This window comes from Prionailurus bengalensis, chromosome B4 (genome assembly GCF_016509475.1).
Source record: "Prionailurus bengalensis isolate Pbe53 chromosome B4, Fcat_Pben_1.1_paternal_pri, whole genome shotgun sequence".
NCBI classification, from domain to species: Eukaryota; Metazoa; Chordata; class Mammalia; order Carnivora; family Felidae; genus Prionailurus; species Prionailurus bengalensis.
The window spans coordinates 29,028,481-29,042,417 of NC_057358.1; the positions used below are offsets into that span (position 1 = coordinate 29,028,481).

The 13,937-nt window shown below is 33.8% G+C and overlaps 1 protein-coding gene across 1 annotated transcript in view; it reads right to left on the reverse strand.

Annotated features, from left to right (window-relative positions):
* Positions 1-1,101: 1,101 nt before the first annotated feature.
* The window catches only part of KIF5B (kinesin family member 5B), a 50,408-nt gene continuing 37,572 nt past the window's right edge, over positions 1,102-13,937 (reverse strand). The window contains exons 17-26 of the mRNA XM_043563477.1: positions 13,566-13,683; positions 12,973-13,034; positions 12,767-12,876; positions 11,658-11,759; positions 10,240-10,300; positions 10,057-10,128; positions 9,781-9,885; positions 8,267-8,483; positions 7,378-7,528; positions 1,102-3,926 (exon numbers count right to left, since the gene is read on the reverse strand). Of these exons, the coding sequence (XP_043419412.1) occupies positions 7,398-7,528; positions 8,267-8,483; positions 9,781-9,885; positions 10,057-10,128; positions 10,240-10,300; positions 11,658-11,759; positions 12,767-12,876; positions 12,973-13,034; positions 13,566-13,683 (978 nt within the window). The 3' untranslated portion in view covers positions 1,102-3,926; positions 7,378-7,397. The remainder of the gene's footprint in view (positions 3,927-7,377; positions 7,529-8,266; positions 8,484-9,780; positions 9,886-10,056; positions 10,129-10,239; positions 10,301-11,657; positions 11,760-12,766; positions 12,877-12,972; positions 13,035-13,565; positions 13,684-13,937) is intronic.

Below are 13,937 nucleotides of genomic sequence, written 5' to 3' on the forward strand. Positions count from 1 at the left end.
AAGGGAAAAATGATTTGGAGGCTCACAGAGTACACTTAAAAGAAAACCAATTAACAAAAACAAGGGAAAAAATGCACTACTGGTCACCACTGGAAGATAGTAGTGACATGACTGACTTTGAGACTTGCAAGGAATCATTTATCCTGTTTTTCCTCTGCAGTTCTCTACTGCAACTAACAAATGAAAGCATCATCACATATTACTTCTATTCTGCAACCCCTAATAATTGGTGGATAAAGGCACTGATCATTAATGGCAAATAATAATCCAGGAAGAGAACAGACATTATGTGCCACCCGATGGAAGAATATCAGCATCTATGAAGCAATGCTGCACCTCTCTCAACAGAAAAGCTAAACCTGATGAAGTCTGTGGATCCAGGATAAATTTATAGGAAATATAAAGGACCAAGGAGTTAGTATCAAAGGAATGTGAACAGCAAAATTTGGTAAACTACCGAACAAAGAACCTGCTTTCCTTATAAACTAATTACAGGGGGACAAATGAGAAAGAGAAATGAAGTGGATGCTACTGCAATATATGGATTTTAATTGGATCTTGAGTCAAACAAATTGTTTATAAAATTGAGTTTGTTTAGGGAATTATTCATTTTTTTGGTGATAATGGTATCTGGTATTGTATGTTTTAAGGAGTATATACTTGAGAGAGTGTGGAAAATGGGAGAGGCAGAGAGAGAGAATCCCAAGGAGGCTCCACGTTCAGTCCAGAGCCCCATGCAGGGCTCGTTCTCATGACTGCGAGATCACGACCTGAGCCAGTATCAAGTCAGATGCTTAAGAGACTGAACCAACCAGGCACCGCTTTAACGAGCATGTATTTTAATATGCATAATATACTGAAATTTTATGAAGAAATGCATATATCCAGGATTGCTTTAATGTATATATGGGGGAGGGGGCACATGAGTGGGGGTTATGGATTAAACAGAATTAGTCCTGAGTTGAAAATTGTTGAGGTATTTGGATGTTCATTATTTACTGTATGCTTTTATATGTAATTAAACATTTCTATTAAAGAATTTAATATTATACACACCGACACCCCCCCCCCCCCAACAAAAAGCCAAATCACCACTAGAACTTAAGAACAGTCTTTCTTTAGTTTTCTCCAGCTAGGCTTGAATGATCACTGAGGACCACCGAGTAAGCACTGAAAAACAAATACTTCTTACACAGGTTAATAAAACAATCAGGCTCAGATGAACAGAACCATGTAGGTAGGCTAAAGTAAAATAACATGGGTGAGACTGATTTCATTTCTGGCTCTGAAGTTTTCAGCCTACATATTTAATACCCACTGTCCAAAGAGTAAGTAATACATTAGGAAACAGAATATACATGAATATAATGACACATTAGTCACTATTCTGTCAAGACAAAAGGCCTCTTAGTCATATAAAATCAACCTAATACTTCATCAACTAAGTTTTAAGAAAGTTATTACATTTCAAAAAAATTTTCCTCTTTATTTAAACATAAAACACATTTACAGCATGCAGGTTAACTTAAAATTATATGGCGTCTTCCCAAACCAATGATCTTTGAGTGTATCTTCAAGCACTGAAAATAAACCCACATACTCCACAGGTATACTCAAGACTCTTTTCTGTCACCTCATATCAAATTGAAAGTTACAAATAGTAGTTTAAGTTAGGCAAATAATTTAATTGCTCACCATGAATAAATATTATTCTTTTATTTCACTGAGTTTCTCTTCTGAACCATTTATCAATACCATTCAGAGGAACGTTGATATTGTCAAAAAAAAAAAAAAAAAAGACACCGCAAATTGAAATAAGCGTCAATGTTCCAGATGATCAGAAATTTTCATTTATAAGAGTAAATGCTGTTTAATGACCTACCGTAGCAAATAGAGCAGTTCACTGAAAACTAATTTATGAAATTCTTTGTACACTTTGTGAAAGTTTGAAATTATAAATAGAAAAGAACCATTTCAATATTAAAAAACCCTAACATTGTGTATTCTGAACCACATGCTAGTTACAATTGTTTGTTACACAGCACCAATACCCGTGATACATCTAACAAGAGTGAAACTACCATGTTCAGATAAAAGAGAAAAAAAAAATCTGCTTCATTTAAGAGTACTGCCAAAGAAGCAAGCTTTCTTTTGAAAACAAAATATAAATGTCTATGTGAATGCAGCCAAATATTTCTCCATTTAGAAAACTATCATCATAAATAGGCTATAGCACTTTTTTTTTTTTTTTAAGTTAACTGTATTACTTCAATCTTGCTGCACACCAAGGTTTCATCTCAATTTCTGGAGTGTTTCTTTGATCAAAAGCAACACAATCATTTTAAAGGTTGCATACTACAACAGCAAGGATTTTTGACTGTTAAAAAAATAAATAAATAAATTTATCTTTTAAATCAAAACTATTATAAAAGTGGAAATTACAATAGTTAAATAGAAAAATAAGCCAATTATGATCTGAGTCTTCTGACTATGGCTCCAAATTTAATACAAATATCTGTGTATAAAACTTTTTCAAAAAGTTAATTCTGCCAGCCAGATCCTAACACAGAACTCTCCAACTTTCTTTACTGACTGAATAACCTTAAATCCTCATCCTCTGCAAATTTCTGCTAATATAGCTGCAGTCACCCCACGCACAGATGAAGCAAATATTGAAACCTCTTTCCTTATTACTTTTATAGCTTCTGAAAATAAACCTGACGTCGCCTAATCAGCTGAGAAGAATGGCAAAAACAGGTACAATTAGTACTAATTACAAAATTAGGGGCTATAGCCAACACAATAATTTGAGGATTAGTGACTTGCAATTTATTATTTCTAGACTAAGCAAGAAATAAATTATAGTGTATGACTTGGTGTTAACAGATTAAAAACACCTCAAGGATTTCAGACCAAAATTAATCAACGTGTTTGTAAGTCCACCATATACTTGTCCTGTTCTTCCATACTTTTTCTCAATTTTCACAGACTATAAATTTAGAATAATCAATACAGCACTAACAATATAAAATGCTGTTTGATCGTGTAGTATCTTAATTCATTTCACTATATTAAGATGATAAATTAATCTGTCCAATTCTTACATTAATTAGCAGGCTCACCAGAATGAAGCAGGGTATTTTCATTCCATCAGGCCATATTGATTACAGAACTGGGAAGAGTCTCCAAACTCTCTTTCTTAAAGTGAGACTGCTTTTGATATAAAATATTTCTATTCAAGATAATTTAGCAACAGGTATTTCATGAGAGAATTAAGTAGCATTGCTCAGTCTCAAATGCCTACTTATGCAGTTTTAAGGTTTCAGTGCTCAAACAGTAGTTTTCAGAAGCAAACTTCAGAGACGATACAAATAATTTTAACTCTGAAATCATTTCAAGGGATTTTAAAGTACAGTACTGACTGGATATATTTTGTGGGCATGTAGTGTTTTAAGTGGTAAAATTTAAGACATTTAATCTAAATGTTCCATTTTCCCTAAATAAGGAAGACATTGTAATAAGAAAAGCAAAATAAAAAGCAGTAGCAGCTAGGTAACTTAAACTGAGATTAAAAAATAAACACACACACAAAAAAAAGTACAAAAAGCACAATCCTATATGGTACAGTTAGCTTGGCACAGTGAAGACTAAATTTAAGACACAAAAGACAAACTGTGTAATAAATAGGACCACAGTTGTAAACTGTCATTTTTTTTCCCTCCTAAGACGCCAAAATTGCACTCTAGTTGTGTTGGGAAGCAGCAGAGTTTACAAGAAGAGTGGGTAGGAAACAGCTGTACAAGCCAGGTATAATTTATACATTAAAAAAAAGTTATAATTCTGCAATTCCCAGGGGGTAGAGGTTATAGTCACTGAAAGACTCTGCTTGATATTATGTCCTCTTCATATTCAATTACTTTCAATGCCTGAAAATAGATGAAAACAGAAAATATTTTTATTTATACAAAACTTGTTTCCAAACAATCATGAAAAAGATGGAAGTAAGTTCATAAAATACACCAATAGTTTAAAAACATTTTAGCCAACAGCTTAAACCACTTTCCCCCAAATTAAAAAGACTGGCAATATTAAATGATTTTATTCCTTTTCCTTTTCCTTAAGTTTTAAACAGGGTAGTTTATAAGCAGTACAGTGCTTAAAAGGTCAGCCCTTTATTCTCCCCAAGAGAGTTATGAATGAGCAAATGAAGGAATTACATTTTTTTGTAAAAAGAAACAAATGGTTAATAAAATGGGAGCAGTAGACGATATCCATGACATTTTTAAGCCAAGGATCATCAACTAGCAAAGTTTTACACATGGTAGCTGGAAAAGAAAAACAAAAAGTGGGGGTTGGGGACAGGAATAGGGATATACAAGAGATACATGGAGTGGGAAAAGTGACCTTAAAATAAACAATTCCAACTGCTGTTACCTGGAGGCATCTTGTATTAAACTACCTCTTTACCTATGTGTTTAGGAAAACTCAACTTGTCGAAAGTATTATGCAAACTACAAGACCAGCCACGTAAAACTGGGTTCTAAAAGAATCAGTATTAATACACTGTTGTCTTTCCCAGAAATAAATCCAGTGTCTCAAAATGTTTAATTAAAAATTTCTCTACATATTATTTAATTTTTCAACACTTTATCACTTATGAGGCTTGTATACTCCTCAATCATAGTTTAAGACTGCAAGGCTTTAAAAAATAACAATCACTATCCTCTGGCTCAGCAATGCAACAAACCTGCAAACGACTACACTTTTCAAGTAACTTCAAGTCTTGCAAACCTCATCTGGACAGGTTAGCTATCTCCCTCATGTGCTAAACTGCTGTCATTACACTGGGATCACCATTCTACTTTCAAGCTAAAACTTAGTTATATTTAAGTAAGGCCATGGTCTATCTTGTCTATGAATGATAGTGCAAAGTTTACACATGAATTCTGATGTGAAGACAATACCCAAAAAGAATAAACTTTTATCTGTATGTATATATATGCTTTGAAAATACCTTTGCCTACCTACACTTCCAGAAAAGGCAACTTGCATCTACTGTACAACTGTTGTGTACTAGGTAACACTTTAACTTGTAGAATTCTCAAGCATGACTTTCATTCTTGTGGCAAAGGGGCTTCAACAAGTTAATTACTCCAAATGGAGAAAAACAGAGGCCACCTATAATTGGCAGGAAAACCACTGTTTTACTGATGCAATACGATATTAATATTAAATTAATGCAATACAATTTTAATATTAAACACATTATTACTTTATGTGGTAATCTCATTAAGAATGGTTACTTATGCCCAATCTAATAAATGCTTTCATTACAACGAATAGAGGAACAAAGCTACTTACTATACATAGAAACAAACACACCCAGAGGTGGCATATGCTCAAAAGAACTAACCTAGTCTCTTCAGTAAATCAATGTCATTAAAAAGGGGAGAATTTTTCTAGATTAAAAGAGACTAAGGAGGTCTAACTGAATGTAAACAGCATTCAGTTTAGATAAACCAGCTATAAAGGACTGGGTTAGATAAACCAGCTATAAAGGACTTAGGAAAAAAATAACAATTAGAGAAATATGAATATGGACTGGTATTAGACAATGTTTAAAAATATTGTTAGGTGTGATACTATTGTGATTATAGAAAAAAATGTTATGTTTACAGATACATTAGTTTTAGATCATAAACACATAATTTATTTTCATACTTAAGAAATTTAAAAGGAGTCAAAACAAGAAAGAAATTATATACAAAAAAAGTAACTTGTTGAAGTTCCTAAAAGTAGAAAACTCAGGATTCAAACTTATGGAACTCCGATGTCTGTACTCTTCACTATGTTACTCACTTTTAAATCCTATACTTTGTGGACAAAAAATTTTTATGAGTTATTGGGATATTTGAATCCTTCAGACTATTGCTTAATTCTCTACTCAAACTGAGAGCCATTCTTATCCAATGTGTCAAAGTAAAAATAAGCAAGATGCAAGTAAGTGGACTTTAGTATTTGTCAGAAAGTGTTAATAGGTAACGTAATAATTTTGGTATTTTTAGTACCCAAAGCATGTATACATCTGGGACTTTCTAAACAACAAAAATCTGTGTTTCTGCTAGATGATGACATACTAGGCAGCTTATTAACTAGTCAATCATGTTGTAGAAGAAAATGTTCAGAACACATTGCCAAGTTAAAGAAGGCTACAAAGAAACATGTACTAGAATAGCAGTATGTTATTAGAGTATTTATCAATAGTTAGAAATTTTTAATCTAAAAACTAAAATATGTGGGCACCTGGTGGCTCAGTCAGTTTGACTTCAGCTCAGGCATGATCTCATGATTAGTGAGTTCAAGCCCCCCATTGGGCTGTCTGGTCTCAGCACAGAGCCCACTTCAAATCCTCTGTCTCCCTGTCTCTGCCCATCCCCTGTTCATGCTTTTTCTCCCTCTCAAAAATAAATATTAAAAAAAAATTATAATATGTAAAGAAAACACCAGAAAGATACCACACAATAAATTGTGTGGTATCTCTGGATGAAATGTATCTTCTACTTTGTGAGAATTCTTTACTCTCCTATAAGGAACAGACATTACCTGTACAACTAGAAACAAATAAAAATCACTTGCAATAGGTAAATGGAAAAGGATACATACAGGAATTACTCAAAAAAAAAAAAAGGGAAATATAAATGAGCCAGTAAATATATGAAAAAAATCCAACTTCTTAATAAATCAATGAGATGCTTATATTAAAACAGAAGTTTAAAAACTATTAATATTCAATACTGGCAAAGATGCAACAAAACAGACAGTATCCCTGGCTATGACGCAATTTGGCCTAGTCCTTCTAGATAGCAATGTACTAGTATGTATCAAGAACTTTAAAAATATTCCTGCTTTCTTATAATTCCACTTCTGGGAATCTTCTGAAAATAATCTAAAAGGTAAGAGAACACAAAAAGATATTTCACACTTGAAATTTTCCAAACTGAAATTTCCGTATATGAAATTCGAAATGTGAGATCTTTTTATAGTAAATATAGAAAAAGAATTAGCATGCTTAATTTAATTAAATGTCCCATAAAGGGAATAGTTATAAGCCATGGTATATCCATTAGACAAAATACAAGAGCTTTTAAAAATATTCCAGTATGTAAGGTTAAAGATGTTAGGAACACAAACTTGAATATAAAGTATGAGATCTAAACTATGATAAAAGACTAGAAGGAATTATGCCAAGTTACTTTTATAATCACATACATTAAAAAAAAAACCCAATATGGATATCCAAAAAAGCAGTATTTAACAACCAATGGCTGAATATTTCCATGTAGAGCTGTGACTCAAAGCCAGATATAAACTACAAACCTGTGGGTAATGTGTAGAGGTTACACTTGTTTGCCTCCTCCACCGCGAACTGCTACTGGCTGGCTGTTCTGAACAAATGCACCTCCTCCACGAATTGCACTTGGATGAGTTGGAGAAGCTGCTGGATGTTGCCCAGGACGAATAGGTTTAGCTAGTGTGAAAAACAAAAGCTGACTTTAGCATAAATCTTAACACATGACTCTTCTCTTTATTCACAACAATTCCCAAATGTGGTTTTTCTTTGCCTTTTTGTTCCTCAGAGAATTCTTCTCTTTTTTTCAGTTATAGCCTTTTCTCCAGGACCTATACAATCCCTAGTCTCTTAAGAACCTAATTCCTGTATCAATAATTATTCTAAAACATGTAATATTGTTGCTAAAAGATTGCATATTCCTGCTAGTCTCTCTGCTTTAAAAATGCTCTCTATAGAGGGGCACTCAGTTGGTTAAGCTGAGGTCTCAGGTCATGATCTTGTGGTTTCTAAGTTCAAGCTCCGGGTCAGGCTCTGTGCTGACAGCTTAGAGCATGAAGCCTGCTTGGGATTCTGTGTCTCCCCCTCTCTCTGCTCCTCCCCTGCTTACACTCTGTGCCCCCCTCTCTCTCTCTCAAAAATAAATAAACATTAAAAAAAAAAAATGCTCTTTTTATAGCTTCACCTCCTCCTGACCATTTTTGCATGCTAGTCTAGTTCTTATTTATCTTTTTTTCCTGTGAATGTGGCTATTCCTCAGTTTGCTCTTCATTCTCAACAATGCCACTCTTAGGTAAGTTAGAAATAAAGACAAGTACAACCATGACAACACAGAATCTGTCAATCAGATTACGTTTTCAAGTAAATAAAAACACTCAAAGTAAGCAAGGTTAAAAGGTTTTAATGTGTTCTACTAACCAATTTGTGCAGAATGTCCTCTTCTAGCCATATTCTTTGACCTGACTGCTTCCTTTATACGATCTACTTCTTGCTGATAGCGTTTGCGATCACGAGATGCATTTTCTTTGGCTTCTTTCAGTGCTGACTCCAAAGCTTTTACCCTCTCAGCTGTAGCTCTAAGTCGCTTTTCCAACTTAGGAAGTTCACAGCGAAGATCTGCATTATCACGTACCAACTAAAAGTACATAAAGAAAATAAGGATTTTAGCTTTAACAAGATGAATTGAAGAAATATGAATGTTTCATAACTTCTCGTTAGAAAAGAAAACTACATTTTATATGAATGTTTTCCATTTATCTAACAACTTAGGCAGCAATAAGCAAAGAATACATACATCCATACAGATCCATATGTGTGTCTCACAAAATATAACTTCATTTAATTTTGGGAGGGGTTGAGGGAAAGGGTTCTTTCTCCCCACTAGCCAATGACAGGAAATTGTAACATCTGGTAAATACCATGTTAAGTGTTAAAATCAAGTTTTGAAAGCAAAAAAAAGCTAAAATTCCCTTAACTTTACTCTGGTGCAAACATCAGGTCTACAATAACGAAACGTACAATTGAGTGCACTAAGAAACTTTAAAAATAATTAAGTCACATATCAAGGCACAGAAAGCAAAACAATAAAAACCCACATAGTTTAGGTAATGTGAAAGCATTATTTAAAAAAAAAAAAGAACTGCCTCATTATTTTATTTATTTCACACTCTGGGGCATTAAATGTAAAAAGACAAAAGACAAAAAAAAATGTATTTGTAACTACAAAGACCTATCTATTGAAGATTTTTAAATTACCATGGGGGTGCCTAGGTGGCTCAGTTTACTTGAGTGGCTCTTGATTTTGGCTCAGGTCATGATCTCACAGTTTGTGAGTTTGAGCCCTGCATCAGGCTCTGTACTGACAGTGAAAAGCCTGCTTGGAATTCCTTCTTTTTGCCCCTCCCCTGCTCGTGCACTAAGAAAATAATAAAACACCAAAAAAAAATTTAAGGGGCACCTGGGTGGCTCAGTTAAGCATCTGACTTCGGCTCAGGTCATGATCTTGCAGTTCATGGATTTGAGCCTCGTATCAGGCTCTGTGCTGATAGCTCAGAGCCTGGAGCCTGCCTAGGATTCTGTGTCTCCCTCTCTCTTTGCCCCTCTCCCATTCATGCTCTCTCTCTCTCAAAAATAAACATTAAAAAAAATTTATAAAAAAATGTTTCTTAATTACCATGAATAACTGAGAAAAACTGACAAGACTTAAAATCCTAGAAAAGAAATAATACTAACCATTTTCAATGGCCTCTTGATAAAAGGGTTGTTAAAAATATTAAGTTCCCTAAAAACTGCTAGTGATTTATTTATATAATTGCTTGATTAAAATAATGGAACAGCTCAGGGTATGAAAATTCCTTAGTGCTCTGAAATATATAAACAGTCCTCAATTTTTTTCTTAATTTGCAGCTACCATAAAATACACTCTCTATTACCTGTTTGTGCACTTTAGTGAGTTGTTCAAGATTATTTTCAAGAAAGGAGATCTTCTGCTTTTGAGCAGCACTGCCTCCAGTGTCATCAGAATCAATCTCGGCACTCTAAGAAAAGAAGGTCAATGAATACTACAAAAACATTAAAGATTAAAAAAAAAATCTAACCTTAACTACACAGAAATTGTTTTGATAATATAAAATTATTTCACTTATGAACATAAATAGTCATAGTAAACACCACTTATATAAATACCCACCTCAGCATTATTTTATTACCTTTTTAACTCTGGTGGCCAAGTCCTGAACAAAGAGCTTACGCAGGTTGTGTAAAGTCTGAAGTTCTTTTGCCTTGAATTAAGAACAGCAATGTTTTTGGAATTTGGTCTTTAACTTTAGTCATAAGCCAGGGGAAACCCATTAAACATCCCACTATCTTATTTATTTTCAAGTTTTTCTTACCACTGTCTCTTCCAAACCTTTCAAGTCTTGTCTTGCTTGTTCTCGTCTATCTTGCATGACTCTAACAGAAGAATATACATAATTTTCAAGTTGAATTTCATAAAGTCATAGTTTTATTTTCAAATAAATTTTTATGCCTTATAATTTCCTTCTAAATCTATAGTTTATTAGGAAAAAAAACCCCTTATAGCAGAAGAGATGAAATAAAATGCAGAATTCAAAGAATAAGGAGTGGTTCTGATATTTTAGTGCCACATAGAACACACTGCTATTTATCCAAAATAATTCCTATTAAGTGGGAATTAGAGATTATAAATTATTGAAGACTAAAACATTTTATGTATTTTATATTAGAATTATTCTAAACAAAATTATGGTTGAGATTCGCTAGTTTTTATAAAACCAACTCTGAGGTGATCCTGATCTGTGACCATCCTAATAACAGCAGTTCCACTTACAAATCGTCTTTCATAAATTCAAGATAGGAAAAGTTATAATCATGTGTTTTGTACCTGCTCAGATTCTAGAAAAATAAGTACAGACTATATTTTTAGTATGTTAGGAAAAAAGTAAATGGTGAAAACCTCTGTTCAAGAGGCAAGGCTGAAACAATAATCGTCTTTTATGCAAAATCAAATCTGACAAAAATTCAATTTTTTTGGCAGACCCTGAAATCTTTGAAATGACTTAATGTCATATAAGGTATATTTTTACAATGGATCTTCAACTAATATGGTAGCACAGAAATCTGAATCTTGACTATCAGTGAAAAATACAGTCTTACCTTTGCTAAACTACAATAACATATAGTATATTATTGCCAAGTTTTAAGGTATAAATCAAACCAAATCAGAGGTTTAAGAAAAATACCCTTTAACCTATACAAACTGAAAAATGTATTCACTGGATACAGCAAGAATAATATCTGCAATCCTCTAATTTAGTTTTTATTTTTAAAAAATTTTTCAGTTTTAAAATTTATTTTGAGAGACAGAGTGCATACAGGGGAGGGGCAGAGAGAGGATCCCAAACAGGCTCCATGCTGTCAGCATAGAGTCTAACTTGGAGTTCGATTTTACCAACTATGAGATCATGACCTGAGCTGAAATAGAGTCAGACACTTAACCAACTGAGCCACCCAAATATCCCCCTAGTTTTCATCTTATTTTATTTTTTTTAATGTTTATTTATTTTTGAGAGAGAGAGCACGCAAGCAGGGGAGGGGCAGAGAGAGAGGGAGACACAGAATCCGAAGCAGGCTCCAGGCTCTGAGCTGTCGGCACAGAGCCCGATGCGGGGCTCGAACTCATGAGCTGTGAGATCATGACCTGAGCCAAAGATAGCCGCTTAACCGACTTGAGCCACCCAGGCGCCCCTCTAGTTTTTATTTTTAAACTTGAATTAAAACATTTACTCACGTAAGTTCATGTAGTTTTCTGCTCTTTTCCTGATCTGTAGCTTTCAATTTCTCATGCTCTACTCTCAGACGTTCCTGTTCTAACATCATTTTCTGGTTTTGGCTGACAAAAGAAAAAAACGTAACACAGTATCAACAGCATTGTTTTCTGAATGGCACCATTAAAATGTTTTCATCAAATTCTTTAGTTCTATAATCTCATCACTGAAATACTCAAGACTACCTGTTATCCTGTCCTCACAGCAGGGAGAAAAGAAAGGAAGAGCACGTGGCTACTACTTTCAGTCATATAATATTTTTCATATTTTGGTTTGAAATCATGACTCTCATTCTATATTCATCATTTCCCTGAACCCTTGTCCCTAAATCAATTAGGTATTAACATTAAGATCCACATGTCAAAATTTATCATTTTTTGTTAGTCACCTCTGGTTCTTACTCAAATCATGATTTGGTTGCAGACCTCCAATTTCTATAAATTCTAGGCTATATATGCATATGGCTATGGAAATAGGGAAAACCTCTTCTAGAAAAACTAAGATGACAACAACTATTAAAAAAAACTTCTTGGGGCGCCTGGGTGGCGCAGTCGGTTAAGCGTCCGACTTCAGCCAGGTCACGATCTCGCGGTCCGTGAGTTCGAGCCCCGCGTCAGGCTCTGGGCTGATGGCTCAGAGCCTGGAGCCTGTTTCTGATTCTGTGTCTCCCTCTCTCTCTGCCCCTCCCCCGTTCATGCTCTGTCTCTCTCTGTCCCCCCAAAAATAAATAAACGTTAAAAAAAAAAATTAAAAAAAAAAACAAAACTTCTTGAATTAAAATAAAATAAAAACTTAAAAACTTCTAAACCTCATAATTTCCAATAAAGTTTTTTCTCTGTTAAGAAATTTTCAAAGACGAAGTTAATTTTTAAAAATTTCATCTAGAACTTAGAAGTTATGCTCATAAGCTAAAAAAAATCTTTATCTTCAAGTCAAAATGACAATATCAATGAAAAATGCAGGTTTCTAAAATGGACATACTGTCCATCAATAATTTATTATTGCCTCTTGCTAAATAGTCCAACTTTCTGTGTTACTTCTAATATCTTAGAGGGAAGAAAAGTTTACTTACTCTTGAAGATCAGTAATAAGTTTTTCTTTTGCCTCAACTTCATCTCTCAAACTACTAATTTGTTTTTGATGTGTTTCTCTGTGGCTCTGGATCTGCTGTTCAACAGCTTGCTAAAATTATTGGGGGAAAAGGATGTTAAGGTAAGATTAATCAACATAAGAATAACGAGTTCAAGTCATTAGAATCTAATGCTACATCAAACTTGCCTTAACTTCATTTGCAGTCTGAACTTTATTTAAGTGCTCCTTTTCCATTTCATGCACTTTCTCTGTTTGGGTAGAGAGAGAAAACAGGAGAAGAAATAAGCCTTAAAGTTCTTCCTATAAACCAAGGAGCAAATAGGTTTAATGAGGGATCTGTTGCTTAACAGTACTTGACTTTATCCAAATGCCATACAGTAAATCTTGCTCTTGAAGTTCAGAACATTTTGACTCTTAGTTATATCCATTGTGTTAGTATTATGGTTACAGTTTCTTTTATTTTCTTTGCCTAATCCTGGAACAGATTGGTTAGGGAATGGTAGGGAATGAGATAGCTTTCCACCACATCCCCTATATTACGATTTATACATATATATACAACCTCATGACTTTGTGGGAAATTCCTAGATTGACCACTTCCACATTCAAACACAATTTTGCAAAAATATGTGTCAAAGCCACATTAAAAGGTATTATTTGTTTCCTATTGCAAATTACCCATATTCCTACTATTTTCTATCAGTTTGAATATAAGTTTACTACAATTATACTAAGGGAAGAATATAGACAAGAAGTCATAAAACACTGAAAGCTAATACCTTGTGCACGAAGTTGGACTAGTTCTTCACTGAGGGAATCGACAGATTCCTCTAGCTGTCTTTTCTTTTGCTCCACATTTTGAAGGTATTCAGTCAATGATTTGATTTTGGCTTCATGCTTTTGGGAAAAAATATACTGATATGAATGAAGTGCAAAAAAATCTTACACGCACATTTTACAGATAAAGTTAACAGAAAGCAAGGTTTTATCTATGTATATAAATATATATTGCAACAATAAAGAATTTAATCATTGAAATGGTCACCTGTTTAACTTATAACATTTGCACATTAAGGTACTGAAAGCTGACATATGAGATAATATTCTTACTAGTATCTCCATCTAATACTACTCTCTTTCCCTCCTTACAT